The sequence below is a fragment of the Pelobates fuscus genome, chromosome 12, assembly GCF_036172605.1.
Source record: "Pelobates fuscus isolate aPelFus1 chromosome 12, aPelFus1.pri, whole genome shotgun sequence".
Classification (NCBI taxonomy): Eukaryota; Metazoa; Chordata; class Amphibia; order Anura; family Pelobatidae; genus Pelobates; species Pelobates fuscus.
Window position 1 is genome coordinate 130833342 of NC_086328.1, and position 24582 is coordinate 130857923.

The 24582-nt window shown below is 40.0% G+C and overlaps 1 protein-coding gene across 2 annotated transcripts in view; it reads left to right on the plus strand.

The window, feature by feature from the left end:
- The first annotated feature begins 1891 nt into the window (after window positions 1-1891).
- Window positions 1892-24582, plus strand: part of MPPED2 (metallophosphoesterase domain containing 2) — a 148319-nt gene continuing 125628 nt past the window's right edge. The window contains exons 1-2 of one of the 2 annotated variants that reach the window (XM_063438508.1): window positions 1892-2078; window positions 18316-18563. In XM_063438508.1, the coding sequence (XP_063294578.1) occupies window positions 18436-18563 (128 nt within the window). In that variant the 5' untranslated portion in view covers window positions 1892-2078; window positions 18316-18435. Of the gene's footprint in view, window positions 2079-3957; window positions 4038-18315; window positions 18564-24582 lie in introns of those variants that run through there. The other variant, XM_063438509.1, reaches the window with a different exon arrangement.

Consider the following 24582-nt stretch of genomic DNA (forward strand, 5'->3'; position numbering starts at 1 on the left):
CCCCCAGTGGCAGTCTCTGCTCTCTGACCCCCCAGTGGCAGTCTCTGCTCTCTGACCCCCCAGTGGCAGTCTCTCTCTCTCTGACCCCACTGGCAGTCTCTCTGCTTTCTTACCCCCCAGTGGCAGTCTCTCTGCTCTCTGACCCCCCAGTGGCAGTCTCTCTGCTCTCTGACCCCCCAGTGGCAGTCTCTCTGCTCTCTGACATCAGTGGCAGTCTCTCTGCTCTCTGACCCCATTGGCAGCCCCTCTCTCTCTGACCCTAGTGGCAGTCTCTGCGCTCTGACCCCCCCAGTGGCAGTCTCTCTCTCTGACCCCAGTGGCAGTCTCTCTCTCTCTCTCTCTGACCCCAGTGGCAGTCTGTCTCTCTCTCTCTCTGACCCCAGTGGCAGTCTCTCTCTCTCTCTGACCCCAGTGGCAGTCTCTCTCTCTCTCTCTCTCTGACCCCAGTGGCAGTCTCTCTCTCTCTCTCTCTCTCTGACCCCAGTGGCAGTCTCTCTCGCTCTCTCTCTGACCCCAGTGGCAGTCTCTCTCGCTCTCTCTGACCCCAGTGGCAGTCTCTCTCGCTCTCTCTGACCCCAGTGGCAGTCTCTCTCGCTCTCTCTGACCCCAGTGGCAGTCTCTCTCGCTCTATCTGACCCCAGTGGCAGTCTCTCTCGCTCTATCTGACCCCAGTGGCAGTCTCTCTCGCTCTATCTGACCCCAGTGGCAGTCTCTCTCGCTCTATCTGACCCCAGTGGCAGTCTCTCTCGCTCTATCTGACCCCAGTGGCAGTCTCTCTCGCTCTATCTGACCCCAGTGGCAGTCTCTCTCGCTCTATCTGACCCCAGTGGCAGTCTCTCTCGCTCTATCTGACCCCAGTGGCAGTCTCTCTCGCTCTATCTGACCCCAGTGGCAGTCTCTCTCGCTCTATCTGACCCCAGTGGCAGTCTCTCTCGCTCTATCTGACCCCAGTGGCAGTCTCTCTCGCTCTATCTGACCCCAGTGGCAGTCTCTCTCGCTCTATCTGACCCCAGTGGCAGTCTCTCTGCTCTCTGACCCCAGTGGCAGTCTCTCTGCTCTCTGACCCCAGTGGCAGTCTCTCTGCTCTCTGACCCCAGTGGCAGTCTCTCTGCTCTCTGACCCCAGTGGCAGTCTCTCTGCTCTCTGACCCCAGTGGCAGTCTTTCTGCTCTCTGACCCCTCCAGTAGTAGTCTCTCTGCTCTCTAACCCCTCCAGTAGCAGTCTCTCTCTCTGACCCCTCCAGTGGCAGTCTCTCTCTCTGACCCCTCCAGTGGCAGTCTCTCTCTCTGACCCCTCCAGTGGCAGTCTCTCTCTCTGACCCCTCCAGTGGCAGTCTCTCTCTCTGACCCCAGTGGCAGTCTCTCTCTCTCTCTCTCTTTGACCCCAGTGGCAGTCTCTCTCTCTGACCCCCCCCCCCCAGTGGAAGTATCTCTGCTCTCTGACCCCTCCAGTGGCAGTCTCTCTGCTCTCTGACCCCTCCAGTGGCAGTCTCTCTGCTCTCTGACCCCTCCAGTGGCAGTCTCTCTGCTCTCTGACCCCTCCAGTGGCAGTCTCTCTGCTCTCTGACCCCTCCAGTGGCAGTCTCTCTGCTCTCTGACCCCTCCAGTGGCAGTCTCTCTGCTCTCTGACCCCAGAGGCAGTCTCTCTGCTCTCTGACCCCAGAGGCAGTCTCTCTGCTCTCTGACCCCAGAGGCAGTCTCTCTCTCTCTGACCCCTCCAGTGGCAGTCTCTCTCTCTGAACCCCAGTGGCAGTCTCTCTCTCTGAACCCCAGTGGCAGTCTCTCTGCTCTCTGACCCCAGTGGCAGTCTCTCTCTCTGACCCCCCAGTGGCAGTCTCTCTGCTCTCTGACCCCAGTGGCAGCCCCTCTCACTGCACTGTCGGTCTCTCCCAGATCGAGGCTGCTCTCATTCTCCTCTCTCTGTCTCTCATTCCCACTCTACACCAGCCGGGGGACCCTCAGGGTCGAAGGTTTCGCCCTGTCTGCAGCGACCCCCCACCTCCCGACCCCCAGCCCCCATGGCCCGGCTCCCAGCCCAGGACTGACGGCAGCTCGGGGACCCATCCAGCCGGGAGCGAGGTAATAATCAGCCCCGATTAGAGATCAGATGGAGAGAGAGAACACAAAGCCTGTGGGTTAGAGGTGCCTTGTCACAGCAATCACAGGGGCAACTTGTCCTCAGCCCAAAATCCCAGCCCAGCCCCCCCCCAGCCTGGCCATTACCCCCCCTCCCCAGCCTGGCTGGGATTATTATATAAAGATAATTAATTATATACCGACATGCCCTCTCCTCCTGCCCCCCCTCCCCTCTCTGCAGCCCCCCTCCCCATCCTCTCTCTCTGCTCCCAGGTGCTGCCAGGGACCCCCCTCTCTCCCTGAGTAATACCATTATTAATATTATTGTTATTATTATTGTTATTGTGGGGGCTGGATGCAGGGCTGGGGCATTGCAATGTCACATCAGGCCATGGGAGCCCTGTGCACAGAGCATGGAGGTGGGAGCCATGGAAAATAAACTGTAATATTATAATCAGGGAAATGTCTATTGTGATGGAGGCTGAGCTGTCCTTAATTTACAGACATGTCCCCCAGTAACACACAGGTACAGGGCAGGCAGCATTATCTGACACTTTGTATCCCAGAGATCAGGGATCACCTCCCCCTGCTTCCCCTTCCTGCTGATCTGAGGCCTCAGCAAAGGGAAGCTTTCATTTATTTCATTATTATTATTATTTCTCTCACTGATATTTAGTAATATTTAGAGGGGGGGTTCACTGAAAATCTACTTTTAAAAATAAATTCCTATTGCATTTCTGTTGGTGTGAGGTTTACAGAACTAACTTTTGTAATATAATTGTGGTTAAAAAGCTTTAAGATAATATTTGGCTATGGGAGCAATGTGAAATCGGATGGGAGAGCGTAGCGTGGGTTAATAAGGGTCTGTATGTGTTTATTGGGGGTTTGGGTTAATTCTGAAGTGCATTGGGATGGTTCCCCCCCTTTCAGAGTAACAAGGGAAAAAATAAAATACATTTTTTGCACTTAAATACAAACACATGGAGTGTGACAATATGTACCAGGGACCTGTCTTCCTATTATGCGTTTAATGTATTTTATTTGTTTGTGTACACAATACTGCGATTTCAAATTTCATAAAATATTTTAGGACTGCGTTGTTTCATGCCCGTCTTAGATCTGCATAATTTTTTTTGTTTTTTAAAAAAATTTTTTATTATACATTAAGATCTTTCTATGCGTTGCCTGTCTTCTCACCAAACATAATAATTAATCTCTGCATATTAAAACGCGTTTTTTTTTTTTTATTCTGACGTGTTTTTTTTTTTTAATTATTATTATTATTATTACCCTTCTGCATGGAAGTGTCTTATTGATTTCAATTTTTTTTTTTTAAAAGCATTTGTCTTCTACAATCCAGGTAACTAAATGCGTTAAATTTTGTAAATGAGTTCTGACTCTTCACCTGGCCATCGCAGCTACCTGGGATTTATTTATGTTTTGTTTTTTGGGAGATTTTTTTTTTTTTTTTTTTTTTTTTTTTATCTGCTACCTCTGCCTGAGTCTATCACACCTGACCTTCTTAAAGAAAGGCAAGGATTTTTAAAAGGTTAATTCATCGAACTGCATTCAAAACACCTTGCGTAAAAACAAACCAAAAAAAAAAAAAAAACCAAAACTACAATGTTATTATTATTATTATTATTATTTTTTCTATCATTTGATTCCTCTCTTAATATTCCCGTTCTCCCTCTCAGCCATTCTTCCACTCTTACTGTGCTGCTGTGTAGTGAGCCAAGACTGGTTGCCCATGTCAGAGCCCTTGGTCACTGATTGTAATCAATCAATTGCAGAATGAGGGAGAGGGGAGGGGGAGACAAGGAGTGTGTCAGCCAGAGAGAGAGAAGTGAAAGGAACCAGTGATACACAGAGGAGGCAGGAGGAGAACAGCCAGCAGGGGAATCTAAGCTTCTAACAAGGGAGACCTCCACTGTACATCCAGTCTATCATGGGATTTCATAGGTAGCCATGCAGCTCGCGGTTGTATTCCTTCTCTATATTCCTAATATATTTTTGGCAAACTCTGTAAACCTTGCCCTGCTGATATTACTTGTCTTATCTGTTGTCTGCGTGTCCATACAATCTCTTCACCCATTCATTTTTATTTTGGTTTCACAACTACCTTTTAGAAATAGTGGTAATAGTTGAAAATTGCTCTTCGTGGCTTAAAATGTACGTTGTATTATGATTTTTCTATTTTATTTATTTCTTTGTTATTTGTCTTTTGCGGTGGAAATGATCATTTTGCTTTATTTTTTTTAATTATTTTTGTTTATATGATTTTTTTTTTTCCAATTTTTTTTTTACATTCCCCGGCATCTCACAATCTGGAGAGATACACAGAGCTTTGCATGGATAAATTGTGTCACAGGCCGCTGTGCACTGTTGCTAATTTTTGTCTTGCGATCAATAATTGAGCTTTCTATAGTTTATTTTTTATTTTATTTTTTTTATTCTCATCAGTGTTGAATGAGTTAATAGCCATTGGAACTGTTATTAATACAATTGTATTTTTATTTATTTTATAGGATCGATTTGTCGTTGTTTTTAGTGTATCATTACTTGTTTGTTAAAGTCTGTTCAATATTAAGGCAGTGCTTGCACATTGTAATTGGGGAATGTGAATAAACTTGCAGTTTGTAATAGTAATTTGGCTTTGTTATTTTTGGGGGTCAGTTGCTTAGGTTGAATCATAGATGTTTATTTAACATTTTTGATTCATTTTAGCAAGTACATTCCAAGGACCGTCAGATTCATAAAGACCAAGTTTAATTTGTTTTTTGACAAATAATTTTTATTGGCGTTTGCAAAATGATATTGCTGGTTTATGCGCAGATATGTAATATTAATTTCTTGGATGGACGAATTGCAGCGTGGAAAGGGGGAATTTCTGCCAAAAATCGCGGCTAGTGTTTCCCAGGTCTCCAATTGAAGTACTGTACAAATGATGTGCCACAGTTTTGTTATAGAATAAATTGGTTCATGGATTATTCCAAATGTTACGAATTAATAGCAGTTTGATTAAAACCCATATTTTAAGTAGAATGTTTATGATATTGGCTAAAATCTTCATCCATTCCATATTTGAGTTGATGTTAAATATTACCAAAGCTTTCTATTTTGTGATAACATTTCAGTGTTTTTTTACGATGTGTGTTAAGGCAGAGGCATAGCTTATTTTATGCTACATATAACATGCACACGTGATTTGTTTGATTCATGTGTTAAATAATCATCAATAGGGTTTTTATCATGTACATAATTTGCCTTTTAGTTCTATAAGTATACATCGTTTAAGTCGTGGTAGAAATTTCTTTTAACTCTAGACTGTGGTTCTCTTTTGCGCCTCTCAGTGTGGATGTGTTATATACTATAGCAAATATTCCTTACATTTAAATCATTAGTTAATTGTTCTATACACATATACAGTATATTAGGCTGCAGAGTGCATTGGTCATTGCTCGGGGTTACACCAACAATTGCACCTGTTAATAGTGCAGAGACTATGCAGTTATTATAATTTTTTTACCAAGTGTTCACATATAGTGGCTGTAACTACGTTAAATGTTAATTGTCGCCTTTTGTATCCCTGTTGTAGTGTAGATGTGGCAATTTTTTTCTTGAATATAAATAGGGGTAAGAAAACATTAAGGGGTTTATTCACTAACCAGTAACTTGTGGCCCGTTGACAAACCAAGGATAGTAGAACTTGGTTTGAAATACGTTGTCCATCTCAGACATAGTGTTAGTTACTAAATTGAGAAATCAAAGTTAATAACAAATTTAAGGCCAAAGCAGTCGAATTTTGCATAGCTAAATTAGAGATTTTTTTCCATTTCCCGTTACTTTGCCGTTAAATTAGAAATTGAATTTGAATAACCCTGATAGTTCTAACATTTTGCAGTTTACCACAGATCAGCTGTTTAATATTTATTTTCATTTTTCGATTTCTAATATTTGTTTGTTATTAATGTTCATTGCAGCTCCTAAAACACAATGCTGGGATTGTGAGTCGCAGTGTGATTGCATCATCAACATGTGCGTTTTACTTCTTAAACTTAGAAATACTTGTATTACAATCGCCATATAATTTTATGCATATACTAGCAATAGTGTTCACTAAACTGTGAGTTCAAATCTCAAAGTGAATATGAAACCTCAGGCCAAAAAAGTAAATCTGCAGACATAGTTGACTTGGGGGATTTTTCAGATTTGACTATTTTGGCCTGAATATCTGAAATTATCTTTGAAATCCTGTCAATTTACTGTTTAGTGAATAGTCCTGTTAGTGAGTTTTCAAGTGGCAAATCTTTTTTTTTTTTTTTTTTCAGAATGAGTGGGTTTTAACAACCTATTCAAGATTTGCAATAGTCTAACTTGGATGCTTGACTGTATGTTGCTTGAATGAAATAATTTGCAGTGCCATTGAATTGCTAGCATCAGAACAAGTTCTACCAGATTTGTTACACTGGAATGAGGGCTGTGAAAGGCACCCACATTGTATATACAGGGCATTTTCTTGGTGCCCCATTCTTTGATGATTAAGATAATACAAGTGACCCATTCTTCAGCTGTTCAATATTATTTAATAACATGAATTCTTCTAAAGACCTTTTTGAGACAATGGAATGTCAGAGGGGAAGTCCACTTCATTGGAAAAGGCAATGTTGGTACTCTAAACCATCTATTGTGGGCAGATGCCTGGGGCATGATGGATTTGATGTGCATTCTTCCAACCATTGGGGCCCACAGAAATATCATGGCTCCAAGTTTGGGCTCTTGGAATTAAAAATAATAATAAACATTACATTGAGTATAGGGTGTCATTTTGCCTGCACAGGATGGCATAAAACTGAACGTGTGTGCCATGGCAAATTACGATGGGCATTTATTTGCAAATTAGCGTTGGTTGCAGAGATGCTACCATTGAAAGCAGATGTTTGCTTCCATAAAATTATAGATCTGCAGGAAAATTAGGGAACCACAGCTGACAGGTTAATAGGGATTAATTAATCATTTTTAAATTACACTTTTTGATTATTGCGGGCTTGTTTTTGATTAACATACTACAACATTTTATTTCATTATATATTCTTCAACTCTTTATATCAGTACAAGGAAACAGCAAGTCGTATGTCGTCATTGGGGCCTATGCAATTCTATGCACAGAGCATTGTGGCAAAATTAATTACAACAAGATTTTGTTGCAAAGGTTAGTGTTTCAACAGGAAGATTGTAAAATCCAAGCTGAATTTGGTATATCCCCCATTCCTGTATAGAGTAATGTAAATTAAAGGCAATTTAGATATTGTAACATGGCTTTTATAAGCAGGTATGTAAAACCGTGTCCTCAATACATGTTTCTGACAGATGGAGTATATCGCTAACATGTAATCAGCAACTATTCCCTGTCTATCACGGAGCAGTGTGGTTAGTATAAAATTCTGCTAGATTTGGTTGTCGGGGGTTGTAGTTCTGGTAATACAGCTGCTGATAGCTTGCTGTCTGACGTGTCTGAGGCTGTATACCCTTTATATCTGCTGTGTCCCCATATAAGGAAAGAGTTAATCGGTCTGTCTGTGCTTTCAATGGTATTCAATAAACTTTAAGTTGGTTATTTGATTTCAATATTTCAGTTAAAAATCGTCAAACTGGGAAAATGGCTAACTGAGAGTATTGCCCGTTTGAATATTTTGGTTTAAAACATCCAGTTCCCTTGGTCAATTCCTAATTTTAGCAGATCACTACAGACGTTGAAATGCTGTTTATTCCTTCTTTGACTAGAATTTTTGGATACATCTAACTTCAACAAAAAAGGCAACTGATCATTACAAAAGTTATTAATTAGAGTGTCAAGAATTAAAAGTGAATTTCAAATTCAAGGCCAAAGTAGCTAAACTTGGAGCAAGGCTAACTTGGAGAATTGGCCCTGTTTGATTATTTTTGTCTTAAATTTTAAATTTACTTTAAATTCCTTCCAATTTTAACTTCAGTAAATACCCCTATAATGAAAGGCTTGTGATGTGAAAGGGTTAAACACTCCTGAGGCAAAGAGCCTGCCTGCCTTTTCTGTTCCTTAACAGCAATATAACAGGCATCAATGTATTGACAAAATAATTTATGGCCTAAATGTAACAGTTAATGAGCAGTGAGCTCATTAGTGATGGTGGGTTGTTGATTTTTTTTACACCAGAACCAGAGCTTTCAGTTTGATTATTAGTGTGTGCTTTGCATTAAAGCAGCAATCAAGGCAGCTTTTTTATACTCCGTGCTGGTATATGTGTTTCCATAAGTACAGACAGCAGAGAAAATGGGTCTCTCTCTGTAGAGCTTATATTATTTTTGTGTCTTCTTGGCAAATCTCAATGTTTGCTACAGAAGCATCGCATACTGTGGCCTTATGGTTAACACCCCCCCCCCCCCCCCCCCTACAAAACTTTAAAAGTGAATTCCAAATGTAACACCAGAGTAGACAAACTCAAAGCAAAGCCGACTTAGAGAGATCTTTTCTGCGCATTGACTTTCTTAAATTTAGAATGCACTTCAAATTCTCCCCTTAGTAAATAACCTTGATAGCGTTTCTACTTAGCACCCTCTAATGCCTTTTTATTACTTGGATTTGAGGTGAATGGTTAATGGATGCAATCGCCCTATGTACACACTGATTGAAAGGCTAAAGGCAACCTTTGTAAAAGATAAGTCTTTTTACATTGCTCCCCTGAGAATTTCAATAACATTTAACATTTAAACTTATTTTTTTTTTTACTGCATTTTAAACTCTTGAAACTCTCCAGATATTTATCAGTCTCCCACAATATCCAAAGTGAAATGTGTTTATGCCTAGTGGCCATTCTGGGTCAGTTGTAGTTTAAGATTCTAATTCTGGAACATCCGATAAAAGGTTAAATGGTCAACCACATCATTGAGTCTTCAGCCGTCACAAGGCCAAACTATATTGAGAGCAGCACTGCCGCCGTAGCATGTGGTCGCATTATAGTGAAAACAGTTTGTCCCCGATAGCATGTGATATGACAATACTCCTTTTTGTTTTGTTTCTTCATTTAACGTAATGCTGTTTGGTGGGAATATTTTCTTTATTATTAAACGATTAAGTGACTCAGAAGATTTGGTGAGGAACATCCCCAAATGACCTCGTAACGTTGATACTGTCTTCCCCATACATTCTATGTCGGTCACACACACACAAAGCCACAGGTATGGCATCTTATCTCATGGTTTCAGGGCAAAGTGGACATAGACTTTGCTCTCCTCCGGTTTTGTGGAGTCTGTTTTCCAGAACTATCAGCTGATTTAGGGATGGACACCCTTGATCAAACAGAAGAACATGATAGGACAACCCAAGGCATGTCTCGTATATATTATTCTTCATGCTCAACGCTGTACTTACTTATTTTTTATGCATGTGTTGCCTATATTATGTACAGATGCTCCCTGGCTACTATATTGTATTGCAGCATTTCCCCCTCTTTCCTCCTTCTTCGTTTTTTTTTAATTTATTTAAAGATCTGTAATCAATCAGTGCAACTGTTAAGAGAAATATTTTATAACAACCACACTCTTGGGGTTCTGCGTGCCCCCTTTATTCAGAGGTTCTCCATACAAAAATAAGCATGTGGTTGTTTTATTTTCTGGTCGATTTCAGCTCTAGAATTCTCAACGTGTTCTGGAGATGCTCCGGACTGGTATTACTATGTCTCCTAAGAATCGTTGTAGATCTGTTCAAAGCATTAATGTTCCACCATTGTTCTGTCAAAGTATCCATTTACTTCCAAACTGTTATTATTAATTTGACTGTTGTAGAGTGGTATCCAGGTCTTAATTTCTTTTCCATGGATGGATGGGTGGAGATGTGAATGCATTTTCATTAAGATGTGTCTCTAAGGATTGGTTTGGGATCTTTCTACACCACCGACTTGGTAGCATATGGAGAGTCTCTCTGACTTGCGGTTAGAAGAACATGAATGGATTGTCCATCGTTTTTGCTTTAGCCATCTGTCCTATAATGACCAGTTGTTGATAGTTTCACCGTTGAAGAAGTCAATATATGTTGCCAGCAGGAGAAAGCTGGGTCCAATAATATTACAGTGCAAGAAGACTGGTGTCTGGGTTATTCATTATCTTCTTACTGTTGTCTTGTCTCCAGAAGAATATTGTCTGCTATAATAAAAGCTATCCTTCACTTTCCTGGAAATTATACCATTGAAGGAAACATTGAATGGTATCTAGAACTTGTGTTAACTTCTTTCATCTAATGTTCTGTTTTATTTTAAATATATTCCAGATCTGACATGATCTTGTTTTGGTGCTTGCTCATCCAGGGCACACATTGCATTAGAAGAAGAGATTTAAAAAAAAAAATTCTGACGTTCTCCCTTTCTATTTTTTTTTTTTTTTTTTTTTTTACCAACAAGAAGCCAAAATGGAGGTGCTCAATTAATGGTTAATTTTTAATTTTATATATATATATATATGTGTGTGTGTTTTAAATAGAGGATGAGGCAACTATGAGAAATCCTGGGCAGTGATTGTCCCCCTCCAAGGCTCAGTAATTCGCGAACATTCTGTCGTCATTGTGATATCTCTAATGTAGTTTTATTCGAATATTTACTTAGAGTTTACGTGGAGTCTGTGGTATTTTCATATTTGTTCTCATGTAATCCTTGCATTAAAACATTATGTTTATTAATCTCTGTAAACATCCAAGATAATTGTGCAAACGATAAAAGCATTCTGATTTTGTTTATTTTTTCTTGAACACACCTTTATTTTATTCTGAACTGAGCATTACTTACTGTAAGTAAATGGACTATAAACTCATAGAAGTGCAGCAGAATAAATGATGTTGCAATCGCTGAACTTTGCATTCAACGGTTCCTTATTCTGTTCTGGCAGTAAGCGAGAGAATCCCCCTCTGCTGATTGCTGACCTTTGGCCTAAATTCAGTAGTATAAACTTAAATATATTGTCTGGTGTCTCTGGTAAAGGAGACAGGGGTTTATCCACCGAGCACTGAATTATTGTAGTGAATTGAAAATGACATTTCAAAATCTAGGCTAAAATTGTTGATTTGGAAAACCTTGTATCTTGTAAAATGGAATGTTGAAACGATTTACTGCAATTCTGTGCTTATTGAATAAAACCCAGTGTGTAAGATGATAAATCGATCTCTGTTTTGCAGCTTCTAATTCATTTTTGGGAGAATAATCTTAAATTGAAAGCCCGACAATGGTCATAAGCCAAGCAGCTATGTATCCTAAAATGTTGTTACCATTGAAACGAAATATCAAGTGTTCCTAAATGTATATCTTTGTCCAGCCCTGTCTAAACATCATTTACATTTTCTTTGACTTTTTTTTGTTTAACAGAATTCAATTTTTTTTTCTTTATTTTTGTTGTTGTCATATACCCGCAAAAAAAATATTCCAGGTCGGTCAATCAACTTGTAAAATATCAAGTAATTGGCCTTTATAAATCCCATCATTCTGATGATTACCCAGTTCACACGAAGGCGGTGTGCGTTTGAATAAAAACATTTGACCTTTAGTGAAACTCGTAATTGAAACGATGGCGGTTGGGCTTATCGTTTTATGTCTCAATCTCTGTAATTAGAGCTTTGAGTGTGTTTGGAGCCATGATGAATACTAAATGTGCATCTCTCAAGTTAGACATTCATAAAATATCCCTTCAATGTTAGCTGGCCTTGTGCACAGTTCATATGGCCTCGCTTATAGTTGGCTGAGCTTGTTGGGAGTTGTTGGGTGCAATGGTTAATGGTTTCACCGTTCTAGTGCGACGTGACTGGAACATCTTGCGTTCCCTATTAACCCCCTATGTTCCCGTGTAATTGTGGTCACTGTAAATTGTTTAAAATAAGCGATGAAAGGATGATTCAGATCACTCACTACCTGTAATGTGCAGCATTGTATTTCCTTGCATAATTAATAAAATACCACTCATTGCGCTGTCTACAAAGTGTCTACAAAGTCTCGTTGATGAGCCTGATGCGTAACAAATGGCATAAAACAATTATAAAGCACAATTTATGCAGTGCTTGTTTGAATTATTACATTACATAGTTCCAGCCCTGTCTAATATTTTCTTAATTTATATGGATTCATTGGTCCAAACCAGGTGGTATGTATTGTGTATAATGGAACCTGGCGTGGTCTTTGCAAAATCAATTACAAATAATTTAGATGATTGAAATTTGCATCCAGCTTTACTTTGTATGTCCCATTTTGGGAACTCACAGCAGGAGCATATGACATGCTTGTATTTTATACCTCCGTGCTGATTGTATTGCTAGCTATATTATACATTACAAATTAAATACACACACCTTGTGTGCTTTGTGTTTTTTATTAAACCCCCCAAATTATAGTGTACAATTGCTCCAATATTGCATTGTGCCTTATAGTTGTAGAACATTTCATAGACTATTGATGTGTCATAGGCTGTGTTCTGAGATGTCCAAATTCTTCCATAAATTCTAACTTTGAGATATATTCACAAATTATATTGCATACACACTACTATTTTGAAATAGCTTAAAATAGCCAAGTGAGATTATAAACTTGGTTGGAGACTAGTTTGGCCTGCTTTTTGCAGCAAGGATTTCAGGAGGGAAGTAACATCGTCTTCAGTTCTAAAAAGTGGGGCCAAAAATGTAAAATGGGAGAAGTCACCAATGGAACATGCCTGCTGGTTCTTCTGGTTTGACAGCCTCATTTTGTACGTTTTAGAACCGAACAATAAGACAAATCTCATTCGATAATAAACCTCTTCGAGGCTAGGCACTAAAATTGAACTTGCCTCTTAATTCCTGGGAATTTTGACATAATGTTGACTGTTCATTTCCACTTTGTGATTGTGGCATTGTTGTTGTGCATTTTATTAGTTTGTTTTTATTTTTTATCATTGAGCACACTTGACGTGATTTTGTTTTTCAAAGTTAGCAGGATGGCTTCTAAAACCTGCAGCTCACGTGGAAGCATTCTTAGCGACTTACAATAGCTGATCCATATTGTAATTGCACGGTATCTAGTGGTCGCCTTGTGTGGGAGAGAGATGGATTACTTTGCAAGAAAACATTTTTCAGGGTTACTCACTGAAGTCTGAAAAACTGGGAATTCCAGATTGTATTCCATAATAGCCAAATTGCCAACAAATCTCCAAGTGGATTCAGCTAATGTGTAAAAAAATTAAAAATTCACCTAGAAATTCCCGACAGTAATCAATGATCTTGCTTGTGATCTTGTTTTTGCATGGAAACGTTTTTTTAAATGTATTATTTATAGAAGACTGCCAGGGTTATTCTCTAAAGTGAGAATTCCAAGTGAACTGTAAGGTCAAAATAGCTGATCTGCAAAAATTCTCTAAGTCGGCTCTGCTTCTATTTCGATTACTTTGGCCTTAAATTTGATATTTACTTTCAGTTATAACGTTGGTGAATAACCCTGAGAGTTGAGCTGACTGTAGAATGAAGGCCGAAATTCATTGTTTTGTTATCAGCTTGGTATTTTGATCTAATAGTTTGTAACTATATAGTTTAGTGAGCAAACTCCGTATCCCCGTCATTCTATTTAATAATCACAAACTTGTAGTCTAAACCATGTGTACATTAGCAGTGTGTATTGTAATGTGTTTCATTATTGCATTTCTCAGCAAATCACAAGCTATGTTGATAAATCTTATTGCTTTTTTGTTTTCGTTATATCTTTTGTTTTGCATTTTGTTAGTACAAATCATTTTTCTTAGTACAATACAATATGTCGCATTAGCCACTAATCACCTCTGTAACATATTAAACTTTGAATGTTTTCATTTTGTGGTTTTGCAGTTTGATCTAATGTGTTTTGTTCGATATATATATATATATATATATATAACTTTTATTTTTTGTAACTAAATGTAGCACCTACTGCACATGCGCGCAGCTATCTCCACAATCCAATGCTTTTTAGAGAGAAGCATTGGAAGCACACAGCATCCAACATGAAAATACTTTGCATGATGACTCCTAAAGTCTAATAGACTAAGTAACTGAATCTGTGTTACTTTAAAGCCTCTGCTGGCCGTCTAACTAACAATCAATCGTAGGCAGAAACTGCCAAACATAAAACATTCTATACTTCAAAAGATTCCAATAAAGAATCTCTCGGTGTCTGACGTCAGCATACTTTATATACTTATGTTGCATTTCAATTAGATACAGTTTTTACATTTGTCCTGGCAGCCCATAGAAGCTGTCTGAATGATGGCCACTCATATAGGCGCAAATATTGCTAAATGTAAAATGTGCCTTTTCTAGAAATGATACTGTATTCATTAGCAAGGCTACAGGAGCACAACGTGTGCCAATATCGCTTCATTAAGATGAAGTGATTTTGGTGTTTAGACTATTATTTTTTATATATAAACAATACTATAATATATGTATCTTTTGGAATTGTGGGTGAGGACTGAGCAGTGACATACATTACTCTGTATAATGCCGGCTGGTTATTGAGACTGCCCACTGATAAATAGTAACGCTCCTTGTTAAAATTATTTATGATACATAGCAGTGGGGTATTTATTGTGAGAAAATAATGCTATGACAAGTTTCTGGAATTATCATAATAAGTGTCTCCAGACCCCACAATGGAATTATTTACCTTAGTACAGTCTTCCGTGCTTTGTATTTATATTGTATGAATCTAAATGTATTTCATTGTGTAAGGCTGGTGCTATGGTTGCTTTAAAGGTACTCTTTAGACACTATAACCACTTCATCTCATTATCACTGGATGAGGATCCCGGGGTCCCTACTGCCCCTCTCTGCTGCTTTGGTTAATGCTTCCATGTAACCTGCGCAGCTATGGGCGTCAGTTGTAGGCTGAGAGCGTCTTTGCCACCCATCCCTGGTTTGACTTGGTATGTCTAAATTAAAGTTGCACTTAGGCTTTTCCACACCTCCATCCAGAGGGGTAGGAGGGAGGGGAGGGGGGAGACACATTGGGAAGCACTCATTCAGTGATAAATGTAAAACACTGGACATTGGGGGGAGATAGCAGTCTCCAGGCACCATAACCACTTGACTGAGATAACCCTTTAATCTTCGGGCAGCAGCAGGACATGCATGTTCTGGCCTGCTTAAGATCGGTAGGAGTTACTCATCTGTATAGTTGCTCTTTAAAGCTATTGACATTAACTTCACCCTCTCCCTTCAGTGATATGCTGGGAGAATAGCTGAATAAAGAGAACAGTGATGTTTGTCTCCACAATTCCCCTGCCAACATATGAGAAATAAGAGAAGTACAGAATTAATTAATAGCATCTACTAGTCAGGAGGGTAACTCCAACTGATCTCCGTGCCGCCATAAGATTAAAAGAATACTTCCTTAAGTGCTCTATGAGTTAGCAGAGTGTCTCCTCTTTCTCATGTTATAACAGTTCAGATTTCCAAATTAATCATCACTTTTTATAAAGTTTCTGAGTATAATCACCCGGCTCTCAATCAGATCGCTGGGGGGGTGTTCTACCAAACAAACTTTGTGCCCCAGCCCAAATCAGATGTAAAGTGTCTTATACAGAATCATGGATTCAATTAGATATGTTCTTTATAACCACAGTGTTCCTTTAAGGGCACAGAGTGTTCGTCACACCATTCATTATGGCTTTTAATACAGCGTGTGATATCACACCCCCTGTGCAGTATGGAATTTTAAAATGCTAACTCCTCGGTTGTTGTCAAGAGATTGGTTTATATAGCCCCTACAGTTTCCTTAGCATTTTCCAGTTATAGAATGGGGATATTTTACAAGTAATTTATATAAATTTATAACAGAGACAAAGAGATGAAGTAGGCCCTGCTCGTAAGAGCTTAGAAGTATTCTTTGTTTATGTAGATTACATTGACTGGCTGAGAGTGATGTTTTAGCCCAGCACTCTCAGCCAATCGGTGTCGTCCAGATTGGACAGAAATTCTAGTGATAACGCAGTGGTGTTCATTCTGGATTGTCAGTTTGGCTGAGAGTATGATATCTCTCTACCAGGACCGCGCTTGATTTATATCAAACAATTATTGTATAGTTTGCTATCAAACTGAGGGACTGCACCAGGGCACTATTAGATATTTTAAGTAGTGTAGTGTAATAGTCTTGACGGACAATATCCAGGAGATATAAAGTGAGTATTCACACTTTATTTAGGAATATTTGAAATGAATTTGCCCAGCAACATTGAGTAAGCCTTTTCTATTTTGACTGTATTTTGTGGACAATTAGCATATACGTTTTATTTGAAATAAATATTTTATTAATGTAATATTACGGCTTTTAATTTATTAGCTATTGGGTGTTTCACTATGTGTAATATTAAAATTAACCTACCGTATTATTCCGAATCAAAAGTTGGATAGATCGTTAAAATGGCGAATGGAGGTTCGCTCAGTCTTCCAATATTGACGATCTTTGATGTCCATTAACTTAAGACAAAATTAAGACCTGGAAATGTATCTTTAACGTAATTTATATGCACCATTGAATGCATAATTCGGGATCATTAACCATTGTATTGCAAAGTTTATCCAAAAATAACTGGATAGACAATAATCTAGCTCTGCTGTTTTTTCAATTCCCCTTGTCATTCACCAAAATTCCCAATTTAGTAAAATCCCTTCAGTATTTTGATAAATACAAAATGCTTAAAAAAAGATACCACAAACGATGCACTTGTGAGTCAATCTAATGTCACTAAATATATTTGCCATAATGGTCCAAACAAAGTGCTATCTGATTGCTCTATAGCATATTCCAAACTCAGACCTGTCCTGGCCCCCCTGGGGGGTAAGATTGTGACAGCACCAAATAAGACTCTATTCACCCAGGGACCGGCGACACAGCAGAAGGGGAGAGAGGTTAACACACCCGCGGGGAAATGACCCACACCCCTAACATACCTTAACCACAGTTGCACCAACTCACGATAACAGAAGAAAAAGACAGAGACATAGACTGAAATATTGCACTAGAAACAACCCCCAACTACATACACAGACTGGAAAAAGTCAAACCACGCACTAAACCACACACAAAGCGCCCTGAACTTTGATAAAGAAGATAAGACCCATACTGAAGTAACAGGGACGACATACCCCCCCAACCCCAACCATACCTCAAAACCCTTACCCCGGACCACAAACAGACCTACGACACGAGATAATTAACTGCACCAACAACCAATGAGACTGTGACGATAGCGAAACCTAAGCATACAACCCTAGGCTAACAGAGGAGCTAATAGCAACACAACATTTGCACACTGTTAACCCGAAAGGTACAGTACTAAAGACAACCATCCTGATGTCGGTAATGATGACCTACAAACCGACTTTTGAAGGCCGTACACAAGATACATACCTTGCTAAGAGACCTGCGAGTCTCCCTATTAAAGCTTCCGCAGAGATCTGCGTATCTCAAAATACCGACTGCGTATCTCTGCGTGTTTCACACTGTTTACCGACTAAATGCTTGTTATAACATGGAAAACATCTTAAAAAAAAAAATTTACAAAAAAAAATAAAAATTTTCCAAACTCACGTAGAAGCCGTATCTTGATGTAAACCATCAATCAATATTGCCATCTTATTTGCAATGTTGGACCAAATACATTGCCCGCTAATGTTTGTACATTTATTTGATTTGTGGCTAATTGATTTAAACATGACACATTAAACCGTGGTTGTTTTTATTTTTGAGAAATAAAATTAATTTAGATTCTGTTGCAAAGAAGCGTAACTACTCTTCACTCTAACGCAAACTAAGATCCGGGTGTCCATTTTCGAGTCTAATGCAGGGGTGGCATTTCTTAAAGTCAACATATAACTAATCCTAAGGCGCAGGAAATGTATAATTTATTATACGGATACATTACATATGTAGGCTTCCTCACTGCAGAGATGCCTTTCTCAGAGACCATTTGGTATTACACCATTGTTCTTACCTTACTGCTTTTTTCCCCTATCAAAGTAAAATTGGCCAGATTTGAGAATGCCCCCAAGCAGAGCAATTTGCCTTCATGACTGAATAAACTGGACATTCCAATATTTAGTAAGCAGATTGGGATGCTGTTAGAATGTAACATTTGGCCCTCGAGGGGTTTAATATTGTAATCATCTGTCAATAGCTGTTTTGATAATGGTTTATATATTCATTGTATTTTTTTTCCCCCTCCACAGTCGTCATCTGAGAAGTTTATGAATGCCCCTCTGGATTTAGCTGTTGTCTGGCGCACAATGCTAGCTCCGCCCTCCTGTTCCAGAACGCTGTGAGTTGCTCATGTCTATAAGAAAGGAAGCATGGCTCATGGAATTCCCTCGCAAGGCAAAGTTACAGTAACAGTGGATGAATACAGTTCTAATCCTACCCAGGCATTCACACACTATAACATTAACCAAAGCAGATTCCAGCCCCCTCATGTCCACATGTAAGTATATCTGTTTATTTAGGAGACGTTTACTGCTCAAACTGTTGGCCACACAGCATTTTTGGTTTTATTTCAAGTCAATAAAGTTGAAAACGTGTTTTACTCCTATGCATAATATATTATCAGTAAATGCCAAAATTATTTTATTTTCATAACATTTTTATACAACAATACAGTTACCATAACAATTTCATCTAAATTGTATTTTTATGGTACCAGGAGGCCGTTCACTTTCTTAGGGGTTTAACCCCGTAGGTTGCTTCGAGTGCGGGATCTGCAGTACCCCCAGCGTCATCTGGTTTCTGAAATTGAGATTCAGGAAGCGTGGAGTGCCGCTAGGCAGGGACGCTGCTGATTGGCTAGAGTGGCCAACTGGTGCTCTAAGCCAACCAGCAGCTCCCACTCACGTGTTTTCTTAGTTTCTGCAATCTGAGTAAACCAGTAAAGTCTATGGAAAAAGCGTGGATTTTTTATTTTTGCCTTCCATTATTTACTTAACCCCTTAAGGACCAAACTTCTGGAATAAAAGGGAATCATGACATGTCACACATGTCGTGTCCTTAAGGGGTTAAAGGGACACAGTAAGCAGCACACTCTAAGTTTAAAAATATATTTTCTTTTCAATGGAAATTAACATTTATAGCTTCCTTTCTTTTTTTTTTCTATTTATCGACATTATTATTATTATTATTATTATATCCATAAGAAAAATAGAATTGTGTGATAGACGGCATTAGGGTTAATGATCTGCACAAATTAATTGTAACATTCTGTTGTGGCTGTGGAATTGTAGCATAACGGTCTGTATGTCCATTTATTCATATAAACCTCAATTATGAGGCTTGACAGACACGAAGAAATAGAATTGTTTTGTGATTTGAAGCCTGGTCTGGAAACTCACAATCTAGAGGTCAGCGTCACATGAAAAAACTGTTTTATATATATATATATATGTGTGTGTGTGTGTGTAGTAATCTAAATACAAATATCCCTTCAAATATTACAAAATATTCTGGAGGGAAGGATTTTTTCTTTATTTTTTTTTTAGTTATTTTTTTACGTCTGGTCCTATTTTGTACATTACTGCCATATTTTGAAATTCCAAAAAAAATCTGACACATTTTAATGAGTGGATATAAATGGAGAGGTGATACGAATTGTTCTCTAGAATAAATGAATTCTCTGGATGTGCTTTCCAGACCAAATAAATATCTGAACGAGAGAGAGCCTGTTTTATTTGTTAAATGTCAGAGGGAGGCCGCAAGCTGGCTCGGAGAGTGCGCGGTGTCATTAATAATGCTAACACGGTGGATCTTAGACATTTATAATGTTAGCAGGGGCAGAGCAGTGAAAATGTTTGTCGTATATTTTAATGCTTTTGCCGTCTGCCTTGCTCTGTGGGTGAATACGCCGTCTTGTGTTTCCGAGAGACTTGATATCACTTGTCACTGTTGTTCGGGGTCACCTGGGCCAAGTCCGTTATGTCTGGCTTACACCTGCAGGTTTGATCATTTTATTTTCATTGTATCACATTTCATATTAAGGGAAGTTCTAATACAGGACGTCTTGTTCTTATGTTGAAGGATGGCTGACTGTGGGAGTCTGAAGAATAAGTACTTTCGTAGAAAAAAAACCTCCAACGTATTGGTATATAGTCTTTTAGCAGTGGGACATGTTAGAAGACTATTGATGTTTAAAGGTGAAGAAAGAGTATTGTTTGCCGTAGATGCTGCTAGAACGTTGCTTCAGATAGCCTTCAATTCCCGGGTGATCTAAAAATAAATAGTTTTACCTTTCCCCCCCACGGGTATGGTTGGCAAGAGGGTCAGGGGGAAATTGCCCTCTGTGCCACCAGCATACAGGGTTTGTGGGCTATAGTTACAATGCACCATTTATTCTACTGATTAAAAGCAATGGGCTGAATGTTAAATGTCTGTTGGCACAGGGCCGGGAAATGAGGAAGCAGGGTCTTTGCTAGCCCAGTGCTGTGAGTTAGTGACCCACAATCCTTGATTCTCTCCAGGGCAGTACATGGGATCTTATACTGGAGGTTGCAGTATCGGGGGCCAAACTGACGGCCGGGCCATGAACATGTATGATGTGAAGTTGTTTGCGGTAGTGGATTGAAATAAGGTATTGGTGTCATTTGATATCTGGGAACGCTGGCATAGCTGATTTAGAGAATGTTTCCAGCTATTTTGACCTTGAAGGAACACTATAGGGTTAGGAACACAAAAATGTATTCCTGACCCTATAGTGTTTAATCCCCCCCCCCCCCCCCCCGCCTTAGCCTCCTTAAAAGCAATTAAAATTCACCTTTTTTTAAGCACCGCGCAGGTTTGCCGGCGCTAGCTCTGCCCCCTTTGGTGTCGTCATCAGAATTGCCGGGTTTTAGCAAATCTGGGAAAGCATTGGATTGGCTGAAATCAGCAAGGGGGTGGGGCCAAACGCCGTTCTGGCCAATCAGCACCTCCTAATAGAGACTTGCTGTGCAGCACTGAGCCAGGAAGCCCCTCCAGTGGCCATCTGAGGAGTGGCCACTTGGAGGTGGCCCTAGATGCAATGGAAACAGTGCCTTTTCTCTGAAAAGGCAGTGTTTGCATAAAAATGCCTGAAGGCAATGATTATACTCACCAGAACAAATACATTAAGCTGTAGTTGTTCTGGTGACTATAGTGTCCCTTTAAATTTTAAATTCAATTTGAATTCTCAGTTTAGTAAGTAAACCTGGTATACTGCACATCTCCAGGAGTGTCAATTTATCAAACCCTTAAATCATACATCCCAACTCCGGCATCCTGGGAATCGGGATGCTGGTAGAAGGCGGGTAAAAAGGCACCATTAGTCAATTGCTTTTATAAGGCCCTTGTTGGGTCCTTGTCTTGTATTGGTATGTGATGGCTTGATTTACTAGTCACTGTATTTAACAGTCAAACACACTCTTGTAAAATGTGGGGAGATCTTGCCCTTTATCAGTTCCTGAATTTTAAAGGAAAACAAACATGTATTCCTAACCCTATATTGTTATAAACATCATCTAGCCCCCCCCCCACGTCCCTAAATATAGCAAAATCTTACTTTTATTTGTCTGCAGCAGATGACTCTGTCCCTGATCTGCTTCCTTGGCTGACATCATCATAAATGCTGATCTGAGCCAATCACAATGCTTTCCCATAGGATTGGCTGAGACTGTTAAGGAGGCAGATCAGAGGCATAGCCAGCCTGATTCAAACACAGCCCTGGTCAATCAGCATCTCCTCGTAGAAATACATCGAATCAATGCTTCTCTATAAGAAAGTGCAGTGTCTCTATGCAGAGGGCAGAGACACTGAATGTCAGTCACAATGTGCAGCACTGACCCAGGAAGGATCTCTAACAGCCATCTGAGGAGTGGCCAGTGGAGGTATCCCTAGGCTGTAATGTAAATACTGCATTTTCTCAGAAAAGACAGGGTTTACAGCAAAAAGCCTGAAGGTAATGATTCTACTCACCAGAACAAATTCAATAAGCTGTAGTTGTTCTGGGGACTATAGTGTCCCTTTAATTGAGAATGATTGCATCTTGTGTTTAGGCCTTTTATTCTCATGTTTTTTAATATTTGACCAAATGAAATATATGGCTGTAAAATCTATTAATGTTGTATTCCTCCACATGTATTTGCAGTTTTCTAACTCCGTTCTGGAAGCCTTCTGTTTTGCATTTTTTCCATGTCTTGAATAGTCTCGATTGTTGCTCAGGTTTTCAATTTATTGTTGGGTCAGTAAAAAAAAAATGCCAGACAGTTTTTATTGTATTTTTTTTCTGTTATCCTCTTTAGAACAATTTATCTCTTTATTTTATAACTCTTTCCAAATCATTTCTACCCACCTAATAGAGATCCAAAAATATTCTTCGTATGGGTAACACAGATTAGCTGTCAATCTGGCGTCCATCCTCTGCTGGGTTAGACCCCATTTCCCTCCTCTCAGCATCATTGGCATGGCTCTATGCTGATACCCCTCCCACTCGTCCCTCACCTGCCTCAGCTTCCGTATTGGCAAATATGTCTGGCTGATCAATTGTCAGGAGAGAGTTGAAAACCAGGGATGTTTTAAATCTCACTAAATCGGAACTTTCACGGCTAAGGTTTTTGCACTACTTAATACATTCCTGCCAATCTTGCGTGCCCTCTATTGCTTACAGAGGTGGGCAAGCGAGTGAGCAGGCTGCTCAGGGCAAAGTGTAACAGGCGGACAACCCATCCAATGCCAGCCCCTAACAAGCATAGCCAGGCTGACTGACAGCCTGCTCCCTCAAGGCAGACCATTCACGAAATGCTGCTGAAGTGTTTGGTGAATGCAAGCAGATTTAAAATGCAGAACAGTCCTAGGGGCACAGTTTTGCAGGGACAGTACTCCAAATTGCGGCGCTGTCTCAGCAAATTTGGGACTGTTGGCACCTATGCTTAAAGGGACTCTCCAGTGCCAGGAAAACAAACCGTTTTCCTGCACTGCAGGTCCCCTCTCCCTCCCACACCCCATCCCAGGTTGCTAAAGGAGTTAAAACCCCATTCAGTGACTTAACCTGTATCCAGCGCCGATGTCCCTTGGCACTGGGCCAGGCTCCGCCTACGCTCCTCCTCTGCCGACATCAGCCGTGGGGGAAACCTATTCCGCATGCGCTGCCCGCAATGCCGCGCACACGCATTAGACCTCCCCATAGGAAAGCATTGAATAATGCTTTCAATGCTTTCTTATGGGGATTTTGGCGACGCTGGAGGTCCTCACATAGCGTGAGAATGTCCAGCATTGTTATAACACACTTTTCGTGTTCTATGAACATGGAAGTGTCCTCTAGTCGCTGTCTAGTAGACAGCCACTAGAGGAGGACTTAACCCTGCAAGGTAAATATTGCAGTTTATGAAAACTGCAGTAATTAAACTTGCAGGGTTAAGGGTAGTGGGAGTTGGCACCCAGACCACTCCAATGGGCAGAAGTGGTCTGTAAATAAGCTAAAGCTTGTGATTATATATATATATATATATATATATATATATATATATATATACATACACACACACACACACAAACGTACACCTGCCCATTACACCAAAATGGAGTTTTATAACATCGCATTCTAAATATATAGACATTAATATGTTGTTGGTACCCCCTTTGTAGCTATAACAGCTTCCTCTTCTGGTAAGGGTTTCTGTGGGATTGTGTGCCCATTTATCCAGGAGAGCATTTGTGAGGTCAGGCACTGATGTTGGATCAGAAGGTCTAGCTTGCCATTTCCATTCTACTTCATCCCAAAGTGTTCGAAGGGGCTCAGGTCAGAGCTCTGTGTTGGGCAGTCAAGTTCTTCCACACCAAACTCATCCAACCATGTCTTTATGGACAATTCCTTTGTGCACTGGGGCACAGTCATGCTGGAATAGAAAAGGACCTTCCCACAAACTGCTACCACAAAGGTGAAAGCAAAATGTCTTGATTTGGTGAAGCATTGAGATTTTGTAAATGCAGACTGCATGGTTATGTGCTTTATTTTATTCACCTGTGGCAAAGGGTCTGATTGAAAAACCTGAATTCAATAATTGAGAGAGAGAGAGAGAGAGAGAGAGAGTGTGTGTGTGTGTGTGTGTGTGTGTGTGTGTGTGTGTGTGTGTGTGTGTGTGTTTTTACATGATAGTCTTATACAGTTTTCTTTTTTTAAAACAATAACAAGCAATGATCAAGTATAAAACTGTGTAATACAGTTAAAGGAACACTACAGGGTCAGGAACACAATCATGTATTCCTGACCCTATAGTGTTGAACCCACCATTTAGGTGGCTTGCCCCCCCTTAACCCCACTATAAAAGTTTAATTAAAACTCCCCTTATTTCTGCCGGGGTCTGCCGGCGCTGGCTCCGCCCCCTTGGTGACATCAAAATGGCTGATTTTTAGCCAATTGGCTAAAATCGGCACGGGGCGGGGCCAAATGCCATTTTGGATCAGTGCATCTATATGAGGAAAATTCAGCGTCTCCATGCAGAGCG